This window comes from Telmatherina bonti, assembly GCF_933228915.1.
Source record: "Telmatherina bonti genome assembly, chromosome: 21".
Classification (NCBI taxonomy): Eukaryota; Metazoa; Chordata; class Actinopteri; order Atheriniformes; family Telmatherinidae; genus Telmatherina; species Telmatherina bonti.
Window position 1 is genome coordinate 26,033,858 of NC_136630.1, and position 24,823 is coordinate 26,058,680.

Below are 24,823 nucleotides of genomic sequence, written 5' to 3' on the forward strand. Positions count from 1 at the left end.
ATTAACATATTCATAGATGACTGATCCAGGAAAAGAAAATAGATTTCACATTGTGCTGCCCTCAATATATGTCAGGTATATATCAAAGTCAGATCAACACCTCCCCGACATCAAGACTCTGAAGACACTCGCTCCTTGTCCACAGGTTTATTCAACTTTATTTGTATAGCGCCACTTCACAACAATGTTGTCACAGGGCACTTTACATAAACAAATCAACATACACATCATTTCGAATCAGTTCATACATATCCTATAATAGAAACCAACTGATTGCATCGAGTCATGACTTTGATCCAATCCCCCATCCTGAGCTGCACGCGGCGACAGTGGGAAAGAAAAAACTCCCCTTTAACAGGAAGAAAACCTGAAAGGAAGGTTTAATGACGTTTCAAGGAAGGGTGAAACTGAAACATACAAAGCACAATCAACTCTGTGCTAACACTCAAATGTAAATAAACTTACAGTAAACAGTGAACACATCTTGCTTTTTTTTGTCATAGCAAAGCACACATCTGTCATGGGGTGGCAGTGAGGAAGGTGAAGGTATGGACCCAAATGCAGAGATGAGGGAACAGGGATGCAGATTTTAGTTGATTTATTTTAACTAAGGACCTCCGAGGACTACAACAAACAAACTAGTGCAACAAAATGATCCAGCAACTCAAGACTAAAACTGAGGGGTATAAATACACTGGGGAACCAAACAAGAAACAGGTGAACGGAATGAACTAAAACAAGACCAGGTGAACTCAATGAGGAAATCAATAAAGCTAAACAACAAACAAGGGAACCAAACAGGAAAAACTACAAAATAAAACAGGAAACCTGAACTAAGGAAAAAACACAAACCGCCACATCATGACATCATAGGCCATTTTTTATCACCATTAGAAGTTTGTTTCGTAGCAGAAACACCGACGTTTATATCTGAAAACTGTTGGCATGGAGCAGCTTCACAGACTAATTATTTTACTGATTATTTTCTCAAGTTATAATTTAGTTTAGAAGATTAATTCCTCTGAGTTTCAGGAGGGAAAGTGACATCCTCGGACTGTGTTTTTCTTCTGTCTAACCATCCAGAAACGTTTTTTAATCATAACTTTGATCCAGAATCAGAAATAAATCAATACTTAAACCTATTTAAGCTCTGTGGTGGAAATCTGTAATAAAGATTTAGAGTGTAAAATGGTCTTTTAACAGACAGATACAGTCCCATTAGGTCTGCAGGGGTCTGATGCAGGAGAGATGAGTCATGTCAGCTTTCGGACTCGTGTCTAGGAGAGGATTTTGTCACATCCATCAGCTTTGAGTGCAAACAAATCTCCCTGCTAGTGCAATTCTGAATGTGCAGAATGAAGCTATTATTTAGATAGAAAGTAGTGTAAGATAGTTGATTGTTTATGACTGATTTTCTACTCTTAATGTCTCCAAACACACATTAAGCTCTGATTCTTTTGCTTCAGTTTGTTTTTTGTCGGATTTTGTGGATAAAACTTGTTACACGGTGATTTCACCTCCTCGGGCTGTGGCTTTTTATGTCCCTCCACATCTGCCAGAAACTCTGCAGGCTCTCGCTCTGCTTCAATTAAATAACAATGTTCCAAGTTGCCTCTTGGCAACACTGAAAAGCAGCACAGCAGATTCATTATACTGATGTTTCCAGTTCATTTAATGACCTCACTGATATCAGCAGGTAAACATTACACACTGTCTTACCTGTTTACTTGTCTGTGTTGTTACACTGTGTGTTTTATATTATCCTTTCTATCTGTAAACCTTAACACCGCTGCCTTTCTGCTTTCCCTCCACCAGGCTGTGACTGGATCTTGCTGAGTCCGTATTATGTGCAGACAGATGGCGATGTAGCGGGATGGAGGGAACTCTTCAGCAGACTGGGAGTCAGGGACGGCCTCATCATCTGCAAAGAGAGACGAACACTCACTGCTGCAGAACTGGTAGGGAGGACATGGCTGTTTCTGCAGCTCTCATACACCAAACATGCAATGCTTCACAAGAGTCTAAAGCTGAAGAGCTCCACCTGTAAGTTCACAGTGTAACAAGCTTGTCTTGAGACAGTGTTTACTGGTTACATGGACGCCAGAAGCACCTCTGCACCTGTGAGTCATCACGGCATATAAAGGGAGTGGAGATGTTGAATATGAGTCACAGCAGGGTTAGAGAGATCAGTAGTTGCTTTGAGGTTGCGCACATCACACATTCCTGATGCTTGATTTAGCCTGAGCTGCAGCAACAAGGGATAAAATGTGGATTCAGGATGATGCCATCAGTCATTATGCAACCAGTGCGGCTTCTGTGAAGATCTGGAAAGATGACACAGACAACAGCTCATAAGCCAGGGATAATCACTCATTGTAAAACTATTGATTTATAAGGAAAGATTCAGACCGGCTTAGGCTCTGCTTGAGCTGCTGCTGGGGAGAGAGATCAGAGTTTAGTTACTGGGATCATATATGGTTTGGAGTTTAACAACAGAAATGTTGGCTGTTTGATAAGATAACAGAAAATCACTGTGAGACGTAACTGTAGAAAACGGATGGATGAATGGATGGATGCAAGGATGGATGGATGGATGGATGCAAGGATTGGATGGATGGATGGATGGATGGATGGATGCAAGGATTGGATGGATGGATTGATGGATTCAAGGATGGATGGATGGATGGATGGATGGATGGATGGATGGATGGATAGATGATGGATGGATGGATGGATGATGGATCAGTGAATGGATGGATGATGGATCAGTGAATGGATGATGGATGGATGGATGGATGAATGATGGATGGATGGATAGATGATGGATGGATGGATAGATGATGGATCTGTGAATGGATGGATGGATGGATGATGGATCAGTGAATGGATGGATGGATGGACAGATGGATGGATCAGCGGATGGATGGATGGATGGATGGATGGATCAGCAGATGGATCAGCGGATGGATGGATGGATGGATGGATGGATAGATGATGGATGGATGGATGGATAGATGATGGATCAGTGAATGGATGGATGGATGGACAGATGGATGGATCAGCGGATGGATGGATGGATGGATGGATGGATGGATCAGCGGATGGATCAGCGGATGGATGGATAGATGATGGATGGATGGATGGATGGATGGATAGATGATGGATCAGTGAATGGATGGATGGATGGACAGATGGATGGATCAGCGGATGGATGGATAGATGATGGATGGATGGATGGACAGATGGACAGATGGATGGATGGATGGATGGATAAAACATAAAGTAAAAGAAAAGCTGCCATGAAAAACAAATGACATCATTCAGACTCCATTGACTGACATCACATCCACAAACAACAATTTTAATCTAAAAAGATCAGAAGGAGATCATGTTATTTTTTTTCCTTTTATTTATTTGTATCATGATCAATGCATAATTATATTTAACATGATAAACAGTATCCTGTCTCTTAAATACATACATATTTTCACATCGAGTCATAATTATCTCCAACTATCCAAAAACATTGTTTTTATATGACGATATAGACAATTATCCATATTTATCAATCAATACAGTTCTCCAGCACCCATAAATGCGAATATGTGCTCATACATTTAAAATATTTAACATCATGTACAGTTTCAGAAGTGTTTATTTTTATAGTTTTTAAAGCTGGTTCATTTTTGTGCATCTTTTCAACTCCTTCGCCATACTGATCTGTAAATTTCCTCTACTGACAGCGATGCACAGACTCCCCTCCTCACATCCAGCCTTTATTTCTGCTAACAGATTATTCCTGCTTTGTACGTACGATGATGGTGTAGAGGAACAAAAACCAACATCAGGATGATGCAGGTGGATGTTAGAAAGATTTATTTTTAAAGGACAAAAAGCGCTGCCACAGCAGAATAACAAACTTCATCGCTGAAATAAAAACTTATGTGAAAAAAGACCAGACCGACTGACTGAACACAGTTAGTAGCTCTGGGGGCCAAAACCAGACGAGAACAAAGCCAAGAACAAAAGAACCCAAAGAGCTTTTATACTCAGTGCTAATGACTAAACAAGGCGCAGGTGTTGTCACAAGACAACAGAAGGCAGGTATAAACTCACTGAAACAGGAACAAAACAGAAAGTCACACACTTGGTGAACAAAACACCAAACTTTTAACAAAGGAGGATTAATGTAACGCCAACAGCTGAGAAACTAATATAAGCTATAGGTCATTGCAGTAAATCATGTTTTATATTAGTTATATGTAAACACAATCAGAAAATTCAGCTGACTTTGTGTACAGCAGATATCCATCCTCATAAGCTATCCTTAACGTGTTTTTTGTATGTTATCACATATTTCCACACCAGGCATAGTAACACCAAGCAGAAAGCCAACTGTGCAGCAGAGTCTTGTTCGGGGGAAACACATGTTTACAAAAACACTGTTATTTTTGCTTTAACAAAGACCACAAGACTTCCAGCAGATCGTATGACCCAACATTACACCCAGTAATTTATCCTCATACACCTTCTTATATAGTTATTATCAATACAATGCAATACAATACAATACAATACAATTCAATACAATACAATACAATACAATATAATACAGTACAATACAGCTTCATTTATTGCGCACTTTAAAAACAACAATGTTGATCAAATTGCCACATTGTGGTGGGTTAAAAGAAAACAAAACAATAAACAACACAAACAAGGACAATTTTTTTTTTAAAATTACAGTCCACCATTATTTCTACTCATAATTTATTTTCCTTTCTTAAACCATAAAACTTTAGTTTTACTCAGATTTAATGAACACAAGCAAATCAAATAACTTTTTCAATTTTTATTTCCTCTAAAAGCTACAGAGCAAAAACTTAAAGTGATATGAAGGCTTGTGGACCAAGTACTGACCCCTGAGGAACACCACATCATAACCAGTTTAATTTGTATTCAGTCGAATTTAACCACCTTATTAAGTAGTATTTTCTGACTGATGATTGCTGGGATACACTCCAGCTTCTCCACGACCCTTAACTGGACTAAGCGGTTCAGAAAATGACCTAATGAAGTATGATTCATTTATCAAATTGTTTATGTCCATAAATACTCCGTCATTATTATTTGTAAACTCATCCACAAGGCATCCAGTCCCTGGTCGGCTGAAAGTGCGACGTGGAATCAGGGGCAGGATTGCGTCCTCGATGACTACCCCTGTGAGGAGTTCCACACCCTGGCCACAGCCCAGCTGCCCGGCTCCATCCTCCTGCAGCAGCGGTCGACTCTGCTGAGGCTGCTGGAGACAAACTGGGACACTGGGTAAACACAAAACACAAAACACACACACACCAGCTACGCTTCTCCTCCTGTTGGTGTAATATTATAATCCCGAACTAGCAGATTCACTAGATTTCAGTTCTGTTTAACCAGGAATTACAGCTTCGTTTAATGGCTCAGGAGCAGTAAATAATCCTGATTCGTCCTGTTGTGCAGATTAATGTGTTTGTTTATAAAAGCAGCTGTTTGTTTTCTGAATAGAGAAAATAGAGATCAGAGTAAAAACTGGGATTGAGCTGCTGTGTGAGTCACTGTAACAGATGTGTGTGTGTTGAGGGCTGCAGTCTCACACACTGGTGAGCAGAGCACACAGCTCCTGCACCTCTGAATTATTCTGACCATTACTTTTTAATGATTCGTCTTATTTATGATTTATGTTTTACAAAGACGCGCTTTCAACGCCCCGTTTTACTTTCCTTCGTCCTCTTTCTCTGAATATTCTGCAGGAGTTTACACACAACAGTAAAACAATGTTTTAGGTTTAAGTTTGCATCCACACAAAGGATCCTTTCAGACATGCAGATAAATGCAATCAAATGTGTTGCTTCATGTCCAAATGTAAGGAGTAGCAGTGATAAAGTCAGGGATAATAACAAGGTTTTATTAGTTTATACAACTACTAAGACACAGAATTACGAAATTATTTCGCATTGCACACCCTGGTTTTGGAGTGGAGAAGTGTATGAGACCTTTTTAGACCGTAAGTGTCAAACTCTGGCCCTAGTTATATTTGGGAATATACATGGGAATACATGAAGGAATACCAAATGACTACTAGAGCTGTTATGCAGCACATGTACTGCCAATATTACAAACCCCAGCAGCTCTGCTGGTGGTTTGGTGCGTCAATCTCCTCTGTGGACAGTAGTCATAGCAACTCAACTCAACTTTATTTATATAGCACTTTTACACAGCGCCAGCTGCAGCAAAGTGCTGAACATTAAAGACATGCAGTGAGATTATAACAATAGAATTTAAAGGAATAAAAGATGAAAACAATAAAAGCAATCAAAAGTAAAAGAAATTAAAACAAAACCAGTAAGGCAGAACATAAGAGAGTATTGCAAATGTTGCTAAAAACTTATTAAAAAAAAACTGCTTCAAAGTTAAGCAGAAGAGTTTAAACAGTGTCCAACACCATTTCCAGAAAGGTTAGGACGGCATCTAAAATGATTTCCAAAAGTTATAAACCAATGTTTTTATTCACTTAAACCTAAAAACGGATCAAATGTGTCTACAGATCATATTAGCTACAGACGACAACGGGCTGGGAAAGTAGGCGGCGCTAAAAGAAAGCTGAAGGAACGTGCTTAGAGTAAACAGGTTTATTGTAAACAGGTCAGTAACATAAAAAAGGAGCATCTAAGAGAGGCAGAGTCTCTCCATGGTAAAACTCAGCAAATATGATATTCTTTATGTTTAGCTTTCAACATTCAAACTTACTATGTTTTATTGTAAATAAAATATTGGTTAATAAGATTTTCAGGTCCTTGCATTCAGTTTTTAATTACATTTAATGCAGCATTCTAGTATTTTTGAAGTTGTTGTGGTCGTTGTATTTATAAACATAATGGTCTATTTCTGCTCGACTCTTGTCTGACTGTTATAGGAGCGATTTTCTTTTTAACGCTTGCCTGTAATGCAGGTTGTGTCAAATATAAACGGTTATGAAACGCACTGATGGCACACTGCAGTGGCGGCAATCGATGCATCACTTCTGACGGTGAAACAAGATTCAGGGAAACACTCGACAAAGACATTTATCCGTTGTTAACGTGGAAAATCTGACATTATGACATTACGTTGTGACACATCTGTGGAGGCTGCTGACTGATTGGTTCGACTAAAGATCTCAGTGCGTTTAACTGATCGTTCTGTGGTGCTGCTGAGTGGGAATCTGGGTCACACACTTCTGCCACTTTGTTGAGTCATCATAAGAGATATTAAGATCTCTGAGCCACAGCTGAAGAGGCGGTGGACTGTAACAACGAGATCTGTAAAGATACGCCATCCTACGTTAAATCTGGCATGTCACTGTTACTGGTTCCAACTGGTATCCTCTCCCCTCCCTGCAGACATCTCTACTCTCAGTACCTCACAGCCCAGGTGATAGACAGCGACGGGCGACCCATCAAAAACACCAAGTCCTCCTTCTACCACCTCCTGTGTGCTCTTGAATGGCTGCCAGCTTATCGACCGCTGAAGGGAGGGCAGAAGGATAAAAAGTACCTCCGGCCAAGCGCCGTTTATCTGACGTCACCTGAAGTCACAAGTCTGCTGGGGACCCACGTGTACTACGTGGACATACAGTCCAGCGAGTTCAGCAGGGCATTGGGTGAGTGTATCTTGTTAAAAATCTGTTGTCTTAGAAAGCTGCAGATTGAAGCCGTAACATCATAGATTTGTCTTTTTCTTCACAATTCTGATAAAACCAACGACTACAAAAACACTTAATGACCCCTCGCCTCCTGGTGTTAATACAGCCTTCACTGCTGATCCATGTTTACTGTCAGAACAAGCAGCACAGTGGTCCCTTGTTTATTGGGTTACGTTCTAAAAACAACCTGCAATAAATTAAATCTGCAAAATGACCACCTTATTAATTTTTCATAATTAAAATGCATGTTAAGGCTCAATTATCCTTCATTGGAGTGTTTATAAACTCTTCCAAACTATAATGAACATTTTCATCGTTCCCAAACACTTTATATGTTCTCAAAAACCTACATATATTTAACAACGTGAATTTCTGAATAATTACCCTCCATGTAAAATATATTCCAGCCTCTCTGCTGCGTCCCCGCCCTCGTCTGTCACGTCGTTTTTACATAAATAAAGAGCAGCGTGTTTATTTTTTTTCCCCAGCCAAACAGTTTGACCTGGTTTTCTCATTTTAATGTATTTCCATAGAAAAGAAAACATCTTTCAATATGTGAGACACTTTATTCAGGAAGTGAGAAAAAATTATTCACATAAAAATCAGGATTTTTTTGCTTTACACTTTTTAAATAGATTTTTCTGAATCAATTTTTTTTTTTTAATTTTAAATGTTTATATGTTTAGATGCCAGATGGAGAAGAAGTTACCGCTTTTCTCAGCAGACGACGAAATGTTTCTCTTCAACTGTCTACTAACATGACGTTATATCTGTTTTGAAAAACAGTGTCTTTATCATGCACATTTAAGTCTAATTTATTTCAATATGCTTGTTGTTGTTTATTGTTTATTTCTAACAGTAATTGGATTATTGCTCAAACATGAATATAAAACAACAAAGCAAACAAAATTAAGAGGTCACACGTGACGCAAAAAATATATATATACATAATATACAAGGGAACAATCTATATTTTCAAAAAGGAGTGTAAAACTTTTTAAATCCTACCGCCTTTTCTGATTGTCAATGTTGCACATCATATAATCCCACTAACTACAAGCATAAATCCACATGTAAATACAGAATTACAGCTTCAGACATCGGACCATACATATTAGATTATGCAAGTCCGGAAGGGCAAGAAATAATCAAGCATTTTTCACAAACCCCTTCATTCATGTTGAATTGATCCTCTCAGATCAGCCTCTGCAGAAACAAGCGATCAGAGAAAGCTTCGCCCTCTGTCCTGCAGGCTGCGTCAACTGCTAGGAGTAGTCATACGGAGCAGCGAGAGTGGGCGTGGCTTTCTTCTTGTGAACGTGCACAACCTAGAAAAGACGACCAATCACTAAGTCCCTCCTCCGAGACGTCACTAAAAGTTCGAAGTACAAAAAACTCTATAAAACCAATCGTTTGCGTCACCATGGAAACCGAATGTAGAGAGTGCTGGAAAACTCAAACATGCCTTTAGGTGATAAAAAAAAATGGTGCTGCTTATATGTCTGATGAGTATTCAACACTAAAACACTGTAGAAAGCTCATAAAACTAGAAGTAGCATCATAGAGCCGCTTTAAACAGAATAGGGAGGACAGCCTGCAAAAATGTGCAGAGATAAATCCTCCATCGTCATATTTTAAGTCAAAAGTGTGGAAACATTTTGTAATTTTTTGCTTTGAAGCGAAAAGAAGAGCTGTAATGCACATTTGGCATACTGCAGTAACGTTAATGTTTGTCTAGCAAGGTGCCATCCTGAGGTAAATGCAGCGCTAACAGCCGAACCTAGCGCAGCAGCAGCAAGCCGACACACTCAAACCAGCACTTTTATATACAGTTCAAGCTTTTTAAACAAGATAAGAAGTTCAAACAGCTGCTTCAGAAATACTGCTGCTGAATAAATCTTAAAGACTGACACACAGTTCATCTTTTTATTTGGGAAATCTTGCTTGTATGTAGTCTGTAAACTTGATCATCAAGCAACTTTTTCCTACGATCTGCTGTTTAAAAAGCAAACTAAAAAACTGTAAAACAAAATTTAAATCAAATCAACGCCCAAAAAATTCACTTTACTACCTCCTACACTTTACTATGGGCCCCAACACTGACCTTTGCGGTACGCCGCATGTTGTTTACCTGTTTGTACAAACTGCTGCCAAGTCTTTCATCTATATGTAAAACTTTTAGGGATGAGAGAAACCATCTCAGTGGATGTTCTGATGCAGTACCTGAAGAAGTGGTGTGTCAGTCCAGAGGCTGATAACCAGGAGCAGAAACCAGCTGAAGACGAGGCAGAGGGAGCATGTTTCACCTCCACAGTCCAACACATCTATAACGTGTACACCTACCTGCATACAAACTGTTCCCAGAGCAGCCTGAAGGAGCTGTTCCAGCACACCCCCGCTGTTTTTGTGGAGAACAACAGGTACGTCTGGAAACCACACTGCTCAATGCCAAGATTTAAACCGTTTCAATCAAGTGTTTAACTTTGTTTCCGCAGACACAATGAGGAGTGGTGTTCAGGACGCTTCTACCACCTGAAAGAGGTGTGCTGGAGTGACACAACCACCATGTTCCAGCGTTACAGACGGCTGACTCAGGGAGGAGACGGCCCCATCCAGGAGCCCAAAGTCCTGGCTCCGTTCTACAGCCAGCTGGATGGGATGAGGGACTTCTTCATCAGGGTAAGCTTGTGTGTTAAACAATTTTTCATGTAAGTTTACAAATAGATTTCCATCCTTTGAGTCACACTGCCCGGCCTGCTGAGTGAATCTTAATCTCCACAGACAGCTGTTTAAACCGCACAAATCTCCTGCTATTTATACGTCCAGAAATCTGCAGCAGCATGTGGAATCATGCATCATCTCCTGGTGTCACTGTAAGCCCTCTGCTCTCCGTTTCAGTGGCCGAGCCAGCACCAAAGCAGCTTTTATCCAGCAAATTACTGGATTACAGAAACGCAGAATACAAGTTAGATTTACTGGTGACTGAACAGATCCAGCACTCTGGGATTTTAATGGCTGGTTTTTCCTAAAGTCGCCCGGCGACACATTTTGCTCACAGCTCTGCGTATAAAACAGTATAAAACCTCACATATCAGTGGTAGGTTTATGTTGGGTAAAAAGAGAAGCAGATAATAAAAACAGATGCTATAAAAGCAGTTAAAAAAAAAGGGTTGGAAAGGATTTACACGCCATTAATTTGTTTTATTTTAACATTACAATTTACTTTACTTCCTGCTGTCTTTTGTAGAGACCTAATTATGTCACGCTAACTTTTATAGTTAGATATTTTTAGTCTGTGAAAACTAGGATATTCAGCATGCAATTATAGGTGAAATAACTTGATTTATTCCTGATTGTAGAAGAAACAGTCGCCAGCTGTGAAGCATTGACTGAATTCATTATAGAAATGTCAAATGCCTTATATTGTCCTTTTTTTCTGACAGAGCTCCTTCAGTGGCAGCTTGTTAACTCACTAAGTTGTCCAGCAATTACCAAGTTATCTGTCATTTTGTTCCTGTTTTAAACCAGATATGAACTATTTGTGCATCTGTGATGTTGTATGTTTCACACAGCTGCTGAATGTGGATCCCAGCCCCACGATGAAGCAGTACGTGGGTTTGTTGGAACTGATCTGCGCTTCATCTCCCATCCCGACAGCTGAGGTCCTGCAGGATGTGTCGGTGCTGTATGCCAGACTCGGTAAGAGCAATCAGATTCAGATTTCGTCTCTTTTTCTGTCCCTTTTGTGTATAACTCTTATGTTTCTTTAGACTAGCACATTTTAACCTCCTATATTTCTCTAACAAAATAAAATAAACTGAGAAACGGCACGTTGTCTGGTTGTTTAATGTCTTTCTGTGTTAACAGCTCAAAAGTGTAAGCTTCAAGTGTCCGGAGAGCAGGAAGACGTCCCTCATCCTGCTTACTGCTCCACTTTAAAAGGTGAGCGACATACACACTGCAACACAGCATACTTTCATTACCTCCTCCATCAAGCTGCCTTTCTCTTCTGGCATCATCTGTTTGTCACTGAGCCACATGTTTTACATGCAGCAGTCGGGAATTTGCAGCAACATGGAGATACTTTACAATGAAAGCTATGGGTGTGGCGATATGCTTTTGTCTCGATTCGATTCCGATTTTTTTAAAATTGCGATTCTCACAATATTGCTGATTTTTGTAGATTAAAAACAAAAGAAAAATGCATAAAACTTTTTTTTGCTCGTTATTTTTCTTCATTTCAATGAGGAAAAAACAATGCAGCAGCCAGACCATCATTCTGCCACTATAATGCCCAAGAAGACAAGTAAAAAGATTAATAAACACAGTAAAAATGTAAAAAAAAAATTATAGTGGATTAATTTAATTTATTTGAAAAACAAAACTGATTTTTTAACAAAAAAATTTATTTAAAAATTGTGAAGAAAAAATTCCAGATTTCCCGATTTTTCGATTTTCCCACCCCTAATGAAAGCTGAAATTACTCAACCGTATCGTCTGCAGAGCAGATTCACATTAGTACTGATGTCATCAGGGACTGTAACACCCTGAAAGACAAAACAGTCTGTCATGAAGGTTAAACATAAAGAAACATGCCGGTTTTGCTCTTTGGGAGAGGTGCAGGAGTGTGCCAGTGTTTTTCTTTTGTTGTTTTGTTTTTTTTATAATTTATTTCTCACATGGTTTTACAAAAGGTAAAACAAGACTTTACAGTACAAAAAAAAAACAAAAAAAAAAACAAACAGCACCATGCTCGAAAAGGAGCAGAAAAAGAAAATTCCTTGTAATATCTGCCCATCTTTTTAAAAGAAAATATAACACCAACAAATGGTTATTGGTTTTTAAAACGATAAAAAGCTGTTCTTTCAGGGTGCCCCACCGTCCAGCATTGGAAGCAGTAATTCAAAGTAAAATAAAATCAAATTACCAGTTTGCATCGTCAAAACGACTCACATCTGATTAATATGTTTCAACTCTGTGTGTTAACCCAGTAAGATATCTGGGTTTATGATGTCATCCATAAAAAACCTTTAGGAATTTAAAGAAATTAAACATTTTTGATGAACAGTTTAAAAAAAAATCCTTTCAACAGGCTCATGTAAAATTGCAACCAGTGATTAACATATTATTGTGCACAGATGACAGCCTGCACTGTTTAAGCTAACCAGCCTCGACGTTTAGCGCCCATTTCTTAAAGCCTCATAGTGTGAAAATTACTGAGTGGTTCGCTAATTAAACGCAAACAACCAAGTAGCGCCCTCTGGCGTCTCGCTGTTTAAGCGCATTATTACCACTACAGAAGCTGCGGCTGTGTCAAAAATGTGAAAATGTCAACATTGTGCACAAGTTGGAGAGTCTTGTCAGATGATCAGCTGAAACAAAATCTAAAACATGAGGAAAGACTGAAAAGAGACAGTACCAGTCAAAAGTTTGGACACACTGTTCCGTTGAATCTAATGGGAAAGTGTGTCCAAACTTTTGACTGGTATTGTACACGTGAAAGAAGTGCACGGTCGCCTGCTGGTACTGTATATAAAAAGATGGGCGGAGCCTCCGTGACATCACCCATAGGTTTCTGAAGAGCTGAATTGAAGCTCGGTGGGCGGTTCCTACCATCACCATCTTGGCAGGAGCATGCGTGTCGTCTCACCCAGAAAATACAAATATGGGCAAAGAGGTGGAGCTGATAGGGGGGCCATGAGTGTCATGGTGGATCGAGTGAACTCCGAGCTGCCTGTAGCTAAGAGCTAATCGAGCTAACCCGGAGATAACAGAAGCTAACCAGCTAACAGAGCCAGTGACTATCCGGCAGTCAGAAAAAGGAAGGACTGCTGCTTTAAAAGGCGGAGGCACAGTTGAAGGGAATTAGAGTGTAATCAAGGTGCTTTCAAGGACTCTCCGAAAATCCTCTCCACCAAGGCACCATGACAGAGTGTGAGAATGTGGATGAATAGTTGTTTATCTCTTTGTGTGGCCCTGCAATGGACTGGCGACCTGTCCAGGGTGAACCTCGCCTCTTGCCCGAAGGCTGCTGGGATAGGCTCCTGATCCCCCGCGACACTTGATCGGATTGAGCAGTTTAGATTATGAATGAATACATTCAAAGGTTTATTATTTAGATCCAAAACTCCTTTGAGCTGCAGAGTGGACGAACATCGAGCGTCGACTGTCTGAATCTCATGCGGTGTGTCTCTTTGCTCTGTGTCCAGGTATGGTGTCTGATAAGAGGGTCTTCCCTTCCAAGGATAACTGCTGGGTGAGTCTGGCTCGTAAGCCCATGATCAGTGATGACAAAGAGCTGGAGAAGATCTTCAAGCCACACAAGCAGGTGTGTCTGCTGAACCTGCCAGCACCAGAGAAGAAGAACGCTCCCAGAAACAAGACCGGTACGCTTCTGTAGTTCGTTCTTTATGTTGGTGTGTAACTTGATAGTGAGAGGAAAACATCTGTTTCATCTGACTGCCCGTCTGCTCATTCAGCTGCAGGAGAACGAGCTACGATACCTGCTTTCAACGAGAACGACCGTGTTTTGTTTCTGGAGATCTGTGGTATCCGTCAGCTTTCCCGCTGCGTCAAATATGAGCCGCAAACCGAGAACCTGAGACCCTGTCCGTCCATGCAGGACATGGTACGCTCCATCGTCCCGTACATCCAGAGGTTCCTCTACCACCACGACGAGCTGGCTGAAGTCTACTCTGAGCTGACTCTCAGGAACATAGCTCACAAGATAAAGCATCTTTCCTTTAGCCAGGTAGGCCAACCCTGGAGTTGGGAGTCTGTGCAAGTCGTCCTGCACACTCTCACCTTCACCGTCTAACTGTGTGCAGGTGGGCAAGCTTTACATCCGCTACCAGCTGGATGTTGCAGACAACGAGGACGGAGTGATAGAGCTGCAGGACGTCATCTGTTTGCTGAAGGACGAGAAGGAGCTCTACATCCAGAAAGATCACCTCTCTGCCCAGCTGGACATCTGCAGGTTTGTGTAGTGGCTCCGTTTAAAGGTCCAACACGTTGTTTTCAGTGTTTTACCCCGAATCAAGCCTCGCTCAGCCTGTCCACGCCTTGGTCGGCCTGTCCACACCTTGCTCGGCCTGTCCACGACTTGCTCAGCCTGTCCACACCTTGCTCGGCCTGTCCACGACTTGCTCAGCCTGTCCACGCCTTGCTCAACCTGTCCACGCTCCTTGTCGGCGAGCGAATGTGGCTTTTGCTGACTTCTGCTTAGTGATTTTAGATAGCAGGCTCAGCTAGCCACTGCGGGGATCAATGGTAGAATCCACAACTGGGGGTAAAGACTCAGAGTGATTGAGTGATTCGCAGCGAGAATCAGCACCTCCAAATCTGAGACCATGGTCCTCAGCCGAAATAGGGTGGATTCTCCTCTCTGGTTCGGGAGTCAGGTCCTGCCTCAAGTGGAGGAGTTTAAATATCTTGGGGTCTTGTTCACGAGTGAGGGAAGGATGGAGCGTGAGATCGACAGACATATCGGCAGTAATGCGGACTCTGAGCCGATCTGTCGTGGTGAAGAAGGAGCTGAGCCAGAAGGCGAAGCTCTTGATTTACCAGTCATGGTCATGATCTGTGGATTGTGACCGAAAAGAACGAGATCTCGTATACAAGCAGCTGAAATGAGTTTCCTCCGCAGGGTGGCCGGCCTCTCCCTTAGAGATAGGGTGAGGAGCTCGGTCATCCGGGAGGGGCTCAGAGTAGAGCCGCTGCTCCTCCGCATCGAGAGGAACCAGTTGAGGTGGCTCGGGCATCTGGTCAGGATGCCTCCTGGACGCCTCCCTGGTGAGGTGTTCCAGGCACGTCCCTCTGGGAGGAGACCCCGGGGAAGACCCAGTACACGCTGGAGGGATTATATCTCTCGGCTGGCCTGGGAACGCCTCGGGATCCCCCCCGCAGAGTTGGCAAATGTAGCTGGGGAGAGGGAAGTCTGCTTAGGCTGCTGCCACCGCGACCCGACCCCAGATAAGAGGCGGAGATTGGCTGGATGGATGGATTAATGGATGGATGGATGGATGGATATATTTGGTCAAAATGCACAAAAACACCTCATACCATGCAGGGATGATCTCGACTTGGTCTCATTCTGCAGCTACAAACCATGACACGTTACAGTCATGAGTTCCTCTGTGTAGAAAAGTTTGCAGAGTTGAATGAAAGGCTGAAACTGGATCATTCAGCAGGACGATTTTCCCAAACACAGCACAGAAAAGAACCAAGATGCTGCAGGGACACAAAGTCCAGATGCATGACTCAGTGTTGGGATGATACAGAAAGCTGTGCAGAAATATTTTTGTGCACATTCCATGTACAAGACAATGCAGTGGTATTTACATAAAACATTAAAAGCATTACAGCGGGTTGCAGGAAGCATAAAAACTGAGGAATTAAAGAAATTAAATAAAAGAAAAAGATCAAACAAAGCTGATAAAATACATGAAATTAAGTTGATTAACAGTTGATTTGATAGAAGGCGATAAATAAAGTTTATTATCTTGATTTAAAACAGACCTGCAGTTTTCTGGGAGTTCGTTCCACAGTTGAGGAGCATAAAAACTGAACGCTGCATCTTTGAAACTTATTATTTCACTTTTAGTTTCATTTAACCAAAGGCGGTTCTGGCACATCCAGTTGGATCAATGCCTTTGATCAGAGTTTGGATCAGGACATTGTCTCCTGGTGGGGTGGTAGATTGTAGATGTGTGTGTCATCAGCGTAACTACCAAACCATATTTTGTTGTTTCTTTGTAATTTGAGCGCTTGGGAGCATATATGTGTTGAACAGGAGTCTCAAAATAGAGCCTTGGGGAACTCCACAGGTTTTTGTTCAGCTTTATTGATACCTATAGACATGAACAACGTCTTTTAAGTAGAACCCAAACCAATTAATTGCTGGTTTTTTACACTGCAAAAACTGAAATCTAAGTAAGATTAAAAATCTTAAACTGAGTACACATATGCTTATTTTTTTAAAGGTAAGAAAATTCTTAATTTTTATGCCAGATAATTCCTCTTGTTTTAAGAGTATTTTTACTTGTTTTGGGAAGTCTGGACAAGCCAAATTTTTCCTGTTCTGTTGGCAGATAATTTATCTTATTTTAAGCAACATTTACCTAATTTTTGTATATTTTTTTTCTTGGTTTTTCAAGTTTTTGCAGTGTAATACGTCTAGTAAGACGTTATGATCACCCGTGTCAAATGCAGCATAGAGATTTAGCCTTGAAATAAACTAAAGCAATAGACCAGTTACTCTGACTGAAATTCAGGAAATAAGTACTTCAATAAGTACTACTAAAGGATCATGGTAGGTACTTAAGGAGGGTGTAATATGTCAGATGTTGTTGATCTGAGATTACCAGATTTTAAGCTCCAGTAAGGAGTTTATAATTATGTCTTATTTTATAACGGTTGTATGTTTTCATATCAGAGCTTCGGCTTTGTTCCTTTTTATGTGTTATAAGAGACCGAATCCCTTTGATGTTCATTCCTGTTTGTCTTTCATGTTGCAGTGCAGTACCTGGTAACACTGTGTGTGTGTGTGTGTGTGTTTCAGGGAGCTGGTGAAACTGTTCTGCACACAGAGCAGCCACAGGAAAGAGCTGATGCATTTCCTCAGCGGCCTGATAGCCTCGCTCAATGTAAGTGATATACAATCCCTTCCACGCATTGATCACTAATCCATATCCAGAGGGGGAAAAAGAGCCCTCTTCTCGGTCGCGGTCTCACATCCTGTCACTTTTTATCTCCTCACTCTCTCACACACACTCCCCACCACCGCAGAGCTGCTGTAGCTCCAAGTAGTGTCTTTCTACCCAGAGGGACCCACATTTATATTATATGGCAACTTGCCTCAGAGACGCTCGCATCAGGCCTCATTTGATCTCCTGCTCTCCATACTCAAAGCGAAATCTGAAGAAGTCTGATTAAATACCTCTTTATGTGATTAAAGGGTTAATCAGCATAACTGTGAAGCATAACATCCATTTATTAAACTGCAGTCAGATAAGAGAGGATGAGTGGAGATCATGTGAACAGCTATGTCTCTGGACATTTTATATCTGCTTATTACTTTACCTTATTCCAGAGAAATGATCAATCACTGGCTGAATATGTTGATTAGATCATCAACGTTTTAATGCCGTCACTGCTGCCGGGGAACGTTGAGAGGAGAGAAGCAATGTCTGCTCTGTGAAGAGTTTCTGTAAATAAGCGTATTGGACTGGATGTTAAATGGATCAGAGTCCTCAGAGGAATTATTCCTCTCCAACGGAAAGCAGTCATAAAACGATGGAAATTCAATTATTCTGGTTAAGTATTAATAAGTCAGAAGAGATCATGAGGTTAAATATCAGCTCTGTGGATGTTATCACCTTGATGAGTATCTAATCGATGCACCACAGGACCCCAAAGCCCTGAAGAGATTCCTGAGTAAAGAAGACATCAGAGAGCTGCCCAGTGATGAGGAACAGTGGGAGGTCCCGGAGCCGTTCCGGCCTGACTTTAACCTGGACAGAGGTACGAACACACACACACACACACACACACGTAGTTACATGTACAGCCGAGTCAAAGTGCAGTTAAAACTCCGCCTGGTTGTTTAAATGGGTTCTTTTTCCCAGTATGTATGCACAGGAGGGAAATCCAGTCCCTTGCTATGTTTACATGGATAACTTTAATTTCAAACGATCCAATCAGAAAGTAAGGTGTCATGGAAACACCTCAGCTTACCCAAACAGCTTCTGTCCAACGGTTTCTCTTCTTTCTCCACATGCTTAAACCACAAGTAGCCAGATTTTGAGCGGTATGTTTGTCTATCGCGGCTTCGGTCTGCAGAACAGCATTTTACGTGATGATTTTATGGTTACATACGACTCAGCTGTAAGATCTGTCCTCAAATCTGTGGTGAGAGACAACTTTTCATCTCTTTCTGTGTTAGACCATGCACACGCGTAGCCGGGTTTTAGTAAAACCAAATATCTTCCCCCGTCTGGCCAGTAAAGAATTTTAAAAAAACAACAGATCCATCCACACGTATCTACATAACCAGGTTCATAAGGTTATGAAACCTTTAGGCAGTAGTGGCACCCCTAATCCTATCCAATCAGAGTAACCTTCCATCTCACGACGTCACTTCCACAAAACACGAAACATGCCTATAATGTGATACGGTTAGGTGGCGGAAAATAACGGTCCTTAATCTCGTCTTACGCCTATGGTCATATGTATAGAGCGGTACTGACGGCAGTGTAAAGACAAACACGGGACAATGGATAACGCTAACGCAGTTTTGAGGACGTCCACGATGTTGCAAACTAACTTAATGACATCAGGTTAAACCTAAAAGCCCAGTTATAAATGTCCACATGCAGACGTGCAAACGGAGAATTCGCAAAGCTTCACGTTGGTCGGAGGTTTTTAAAACCATCGTTTTTGAGTGCATAAATCTGCGTTTTGGTGCGGATGACAGGCCAAATCGGAGAAAAATGTTTTCTTTTTGTGAGATACCTCCAACGTTTGGACAAGACCTGAAGTTCACCTACATGGCTATCGTCTCAAGCACTTAGAGGTCAACTCTTTTTAGAAATGTGAACCCATCTGACCACAAAAAACCTTCTGTCCGTTTGAGATAAGATAGAGTTCAAAGAAAAGAGTTGCAAAATGATTTCTTCCCAATTCGATTCAATTCCGATTTTTTTTTTGGGGTGCTGATTCAATTTAAATTGCGATTCTCACAATTCTTCGATTTTGCAGATTTCTGTTGATTAAAAACAAAAAAAATGTATCAAACTTTTTTTTTTCTCATCTTTTTTTCTTAATTTCAACTAGGAAAAAACAACACAGTAGCCATACCACCATTCTGCTGCTATAATGCCCAAGAAGAAAAGTAAAAAGATCAATAAAAACACTAAAAATGACTAAAATTTCAGAATGGATTATTTTTATTTATTTGAAAAAAAATTTCATTTTTAAATTGTGAAGCAAAAAATCCCAATTTTTGATTTTTCGTTTTTCCCATCCCTAATTTCTTCTGTCTACAATACTGTTTTAGGTTATATCAGTGTGTCTCAGTTCCGGTCCTCAGCCCCCCCTGCCCTGCATGTTTTATACCTACCCTACTTCAACACACCTGAATGAATTAAAGACTCGTTAACAGGCTGCAAAGAACTTGATGAGGAAGTTCAATGATCCGACTCAGGTGTGTTGGAGGAGGATCATGTCTAAAACAGGCAGGACGGGGGGGTGGCTGAGGACTGGAGTTGAGAAACACTGGGTTATATGTATGTATACGCTGATGAACCGTGTTTAAATGTTTTTTTTAACCCATATGGTTGTATTGGTTGCCATGACATTTTCTCGTGAAGCCTTAACATGTTCAACAGTTGTTCCAGGTTATGGTATTTTCTCATGCAAATTTGCCCAGACTTATCAAATCGTTTCACATTTGTACATGGAGTAAATCTTAAAAGAAACTGAATCTTCCGATATTTTTTGGGACTTATTGATAATTTTCTTATTGCATTTGGCACAAGGAGCTTAACTAGAAACCACTCTTACTCTTAAAAGACTGAATCTTTGGTAAATGTTTTTTTTTATACCCAATCTTGGCACCCTCACCTAATGCTGAACCACATCTTCCATTGTTGTCTCATTAAAGCCGACATATAATGTTGAGAGTTGAAGTTATTATATTTTATTCTCGAGTCTGAAGTCATATTAGTTGGAAAAATATTGATTTGAACAATTAAATTGAATTAAAACTAATTTGAACAGTTTAAGGCTTCAGAACCACACATGTTAAAGTCAGACAGTAAAGATAATAAGTGGAGTTTCTTTGTAGATTAAGGTGACAGACATACAGACATCAGAGGTGACCAGATCTCGTGTTAACGTGTTTGTTGAGTTGAACGTGTGCAAACATCCACATCTGCTGCCCCACAGTTAATGTCTGAGTCGGAGTTTGATGCAGAATCTGGTCGCTGCTAAAACTGAACCCTGAGATGAATCCTCGCAGCTCGCTGCTGCTTCCTCTGTCTCACATCTGCAGCTCCTCCACTTCTCTCCGTGACACTTGCCCTGATTTCCATGATCATTTCATAACATCCTCTGTTTTCCTTCAAACACTCTCCCTCCTCACACACACACACACACACACACACACACACACACACAGATAACTGGCATGTATCTCACTTTTGCTAATTTGGGTTTGCTTGCTGTTGTGTGTGGCGACATGAAAGAGCAGCTGTTGCCAAGGCTGAAAGAGCGCGGGGAGCAGATCCGTCCCCGCAGCACCGAGCTCACACTGAAACATGCGGATTATCCTGATCAGAGGCTTCATCGTCTGAAAACCAGTTTTTATGACATAACAGTCCTGAATCGGCTCATAATGTGAATAATTACAACGCTTTCTTCTTCATGAAACTTTCCCCTGGCAGTGTTGTCAAGGAGTCAGTCCTCCATCAGCTCCCCAGAGGAGCCGGCTCATCCTGCTCCAGCAGATGGGGAGCAAACGCTGGCCTGCTGGCCTCCTCGAGCGTCTATACACCACACAGGAAGCAGCCGTGCAGGTAGCCGATGCTTAAAAACTCACTTTTAGAAGAAGATTGGTTCTTTTTATTAAAAAGAAAAGAACAAACATCTGACTTCTTTCTTGTTTAAACAGGTCAAGGGAGCAGCAAAGCGGTTGAAGATGTCATGAAGATGTGGCCTCCTCCTGCTGCTCCTCAAGACCGAGACCCGGAGAAGGAGGGGGCTCCCAGAGGAAGCAGCCACGAGGCAAACCAGCCTCCCAGGAGCAGCAGCAGACCTGCAGACCTGCCGGGTCCTCAGAGAGTCTTCAGCCATCCGGGACAGCCTCATGCTGCTGCTGCTGCTGCTGCCTCAGACACACCAAAGCCTCCAGGTTCAAACACTCTTCTGTCTCCTACAACGGTGTTTAATGAGAGGTTTAATTCCTTTCAAATCAGAATAAAAGTTAAATAAGCTTTAAATAGATGAAAAATTATTATCTAAACGCTCAAATCTGAAGGAAAATGACAAACTTAATTCTAAAATAAGTGGCTGGTTTATTCCCATATTAAATCAGAACTGATTAATTCCTCTGTCATATAAATGTTATTTATCATTCTGCACACGCTCCTTGACTCGTCCCGATGGCGCACATATTCCGCACGTTGTTTTGCGCCCTGTGTTCTTCCTTCTGCTTCTCAGCTGCCGAAAGAAGTGAAGTACCATGCTTGTATCAAACTTGAGCTTCAAAATTATAATCAAAAAGCGGAAAAACTGGTACTTATTATGTAGGTTTTACAAGTTAGACTGAAAAGACGAGAAACAGTGAGCAGACTTTGTTTATTTCCTGTATACGTCCTACGTCATGTGCACGTGTTATTTCTGTTGACTTACTGTAACTCCACTTCTAAGCTTTTAGCAGCGACAAGTGAAAACCGCTGCTTTCACCATATTTAACCAGCGTTTGTTGTTTTATCAGCCGATACTGATGCTGGGCCGATGGTGCGTTCAATGACAGCAGGAAACCAGAAATTCTGAAAACAAACTGTTTAAAAATGACAACAAATAAATGTCAATTTTATTTAATACATAAAACAAAGTGGGTAAACAATGTAACTAAAAGACTAAAAATTAATTGAAATAAATTTAAATAAAAATTCCTTAATTTATTCCAGAAGGAGATGCAGAGTTGTAGTACAGAGTTTTTTGTTTGGTTTGGGGTTTTTTTCTTAATGTAAATAATAAATAAATAAATAATAAAGTAAATAATAATTTATATAATTACTTCATTAATATTAAATATGAAATAATATTAAAGACATAATGATTAAATACAAGAAATAATTAAATAATCAATAAGATCTGAACATTTTTATTAATATTTTATTTAAAGAAAAAGTGTTGGAAGTCTAGTCTTTTTTTGTTTTTTAATGAAATAATCACAATAAAGTATCTCATAAAATTTTATCTAAATTTTCTCAAATTAAATCACAAACTTTTTATGATAAAAAAAATTATCTTACAATAAAATGAATGCAAATGAATGAATAAGTATTGAATTAAAACTGACAAATAAAATCCCTGACTGGTCCATGAGCCAGGTGTGTGTTCTGGGTTTTTGAGCGGGCAGCGACCTCAGACGCCTAAATACCTGCCGTCAGGCACAGAAGACGTGATTATTTTATAAAGAAACTGAACGTTGTGGTGAGTTTATCCTCTGTGACAACATGAGACGTGTTTGTACAGAAATACCAGAAGAATATTCGTTTCATCTTATATTAGCAGTCAACGTTATTTTACTTCATTATAGAAGCAGAGAAACGGTGAGGCGACGACGAGATGCTAACGTTCCTGCTCACTGGGATTATTCACACACCAGTAAAATGCTGCCTTCTTTTATCCAGTGTCAGAGCAACAGAGTGAAACCAGTGAGTCCAGCAGAGCCGCAGGCGGAGAGGAGCGTCCCACAGCTCCCAGACCAGAACCGGGTCCTCCACCTGCACAGCCTGCCGAGACCTCCGGCGACCAGCCTGCTGCAAACAGCCTGTAAGCGTCTCGCCGTCTGAACGCCTGGAACAAGTTGGCTTTGACCGTCTGGAGTCTGAGCCTTCAGATTCTTTCAGATAAAACAATAAATAATGCAATGTGCAGATTAACATGTACTTCTACTACACTTCTGTCTTTATTCTGTATATATGTATTCATGTTTTTCATTTTTACTTTTAATATTTTATTTATTCTCATCAGATTTCATCATTTGGCTTAAAAAGTTCACAGAAACCATCAAATCAGGCAGTTTTTCCCCACAATGAAATGACTAAATACTACAAATATATAGAAAAGAACGTATTTCTGGATCTTTCCGTCCCGCTTTCACACTCAGACACTTTTACTGTCAAATTGAGATGATTGCGTCAGATTTTCATGTCAAACACGAACAGATGGTTTTAAAATCTGCAGCGCTGTGGGCGAGTTGGTCTCCCTGTTAAAGTCGACCACGCTGGTGTGACCACAGACTTCTCATCGTGTGTCTTTCAGAGCCACCCCTGAAGCCGTGGTGCTCTCCGGGACTTTCCAGGGGACTTCAGCCGCTGCAGAAGCACAACGTCCTCCTCTCAACCTGGACTTCCCTCTCTGGAAGTCTCCACAAGCCACACTGGAGGACATGGAGCTCACCTGCCAGAGACCCACCACCGTCAGTACACCTCTGCACACGTCACTTCACCGGTGCTGAGCTTCGTTTAATCCCTCCTCTCCTTCTCAGGTGGTGTTGTCCGACGACATGGACTTGGCGGCGATCGGCGAGTGGGGAGAGCAGCTGGTCAACTCCTTCCTGTGCAGCTGGAGAGACAGCAGCGACCCCAGACGACCCACGGACGTCCTGTGGTGCAATCAGAACGGGGAAAGCGGCCAGCCGTACGACTTCAGGCTGAGCTTCGGAGCAGCAGGGGTGGTGTTCGTGGAGGTGAAGTCCACCATAAAGAAGGAGAAGTCGTTCATCCACCTCTCTGCCAACGAGCTGGACTTTGCACTGAAGGAGAAGGAGCGCTACCACATCTTCAGAGTGTACAGCGCAGGAGACGCCCAGAACGTCCGCCTGTGTCGCATTCAGAACCTGGCGCAGCATCTCCACACTAAAGACTTGGCACTTTATCTGTTTGTCTAGTTTCCTTTTAAATCTGCTGATTTTTTTACCCTAAAAACGTTTTTTCCTAAATATTTTTATGCCTTATTGTTGTTTTGTGTTTATTTTATGTTTCAGCCTTTCTAATTGTCGCTGTTCACCTTTTCTCCAACATTCCTCTTAAATAAAAATGTACTTTTTAGTCAAGTGAAGCAGTTTATTTATTTATTTATTTGTGTTTTTTTTCATTTTATAAACAAAAGGAAGCGATTAAAGGTGATATTTAAGGGCGTGTCCTTTTGATTGACAGGTACCCGATCTCCCGCTTCAAGTCAGAAAACGTAGAACAACCGATGCATCAAGCAAGCTGACTCTACAGAGTTTTCTACATGGAGGGAGCTGTGCTGGTTTTATGTGAATGGTTTTTATATTCTGCTTCATAAACCTGCTGAAACTTCACTCAG

General features: G+C 41.0%; 1 protein-coding gene across 2 annotated transcripts in view; it reads left to right on the forward strand.

The window, feature by feature from the left end:
* LOC306771240 (uncharacterized protein) overlaps window positions 1-24,493 on the forward strand; it is a 66,855-nt gene extending 42,362 nt beyond the window's left edge. For both annotated transcript variants that reach the window (XM_079260359.1, XM_079260360.1), the window contains exons 31-47: window positions 1,816-1,958; window positions 5,150-5,325; window positions 7,419-7,678; window positions 9,903-10,140; window positions 10,216-10,399; window positions 11,293-11,419; window positions 11,588-11,662; window positions 13,930-14,106; window positions 14,200-14,471; window positions 14,548-14,696; window positions 17,280-17,364; window positions 18,127-18,241; window positions 21,163-21,294; window positions 21,390-21,629; window positions 23,140-23,281; window positions 23,774-23,930; window positions 24,000-24,493. In XM_079260359.1, coding sequence (XP_079116485.1) covers window positions 1,816-1,958; window positions 5,150-5,325; window positions 7,419-7,678; window positions 9,903-10,140; window positions 10,216-10,399; window positions 11,293-11,419; window positions 11,588-11,662; window positions 13,930-14,106; window positions 14,200-14,471; window positions 14,548-14,696; window positions 17,280-17,364; window positions 18,127-18,241; window positions 21,163-21,294; window positions 21,390-21,629; window positions 23,140-23,281; window positions 23,774-23,930; window positions 24,000-24,401 — 3,074 coding nt within the window. In that variant the 3' untranslated portion in view covers window positions 24,402-24,493. The remainder of the gene's footprint in view (window positions 1-1,815; window positions 1,959-5,149; window positions 5,326-7,418; window positions 7,679-9,902; window positions 10,141-10,215; window positions 10,400-11,292; window positions 11,420-11,587; window positions 11,663-13,929; window positions 14,107-14,199; window positions 14,472-14,547; window positions 14,697-17,279; window positions 17,365-18,126; window positions 18,242-21,162; window positions 21,295-21,389; window positions 21,630-23,139; window positions 23,282-23,773; window positions 23,931-23,999) is intronic.
* Window positions 24,494-24,823: the final 330 nt, after the last annotated feature.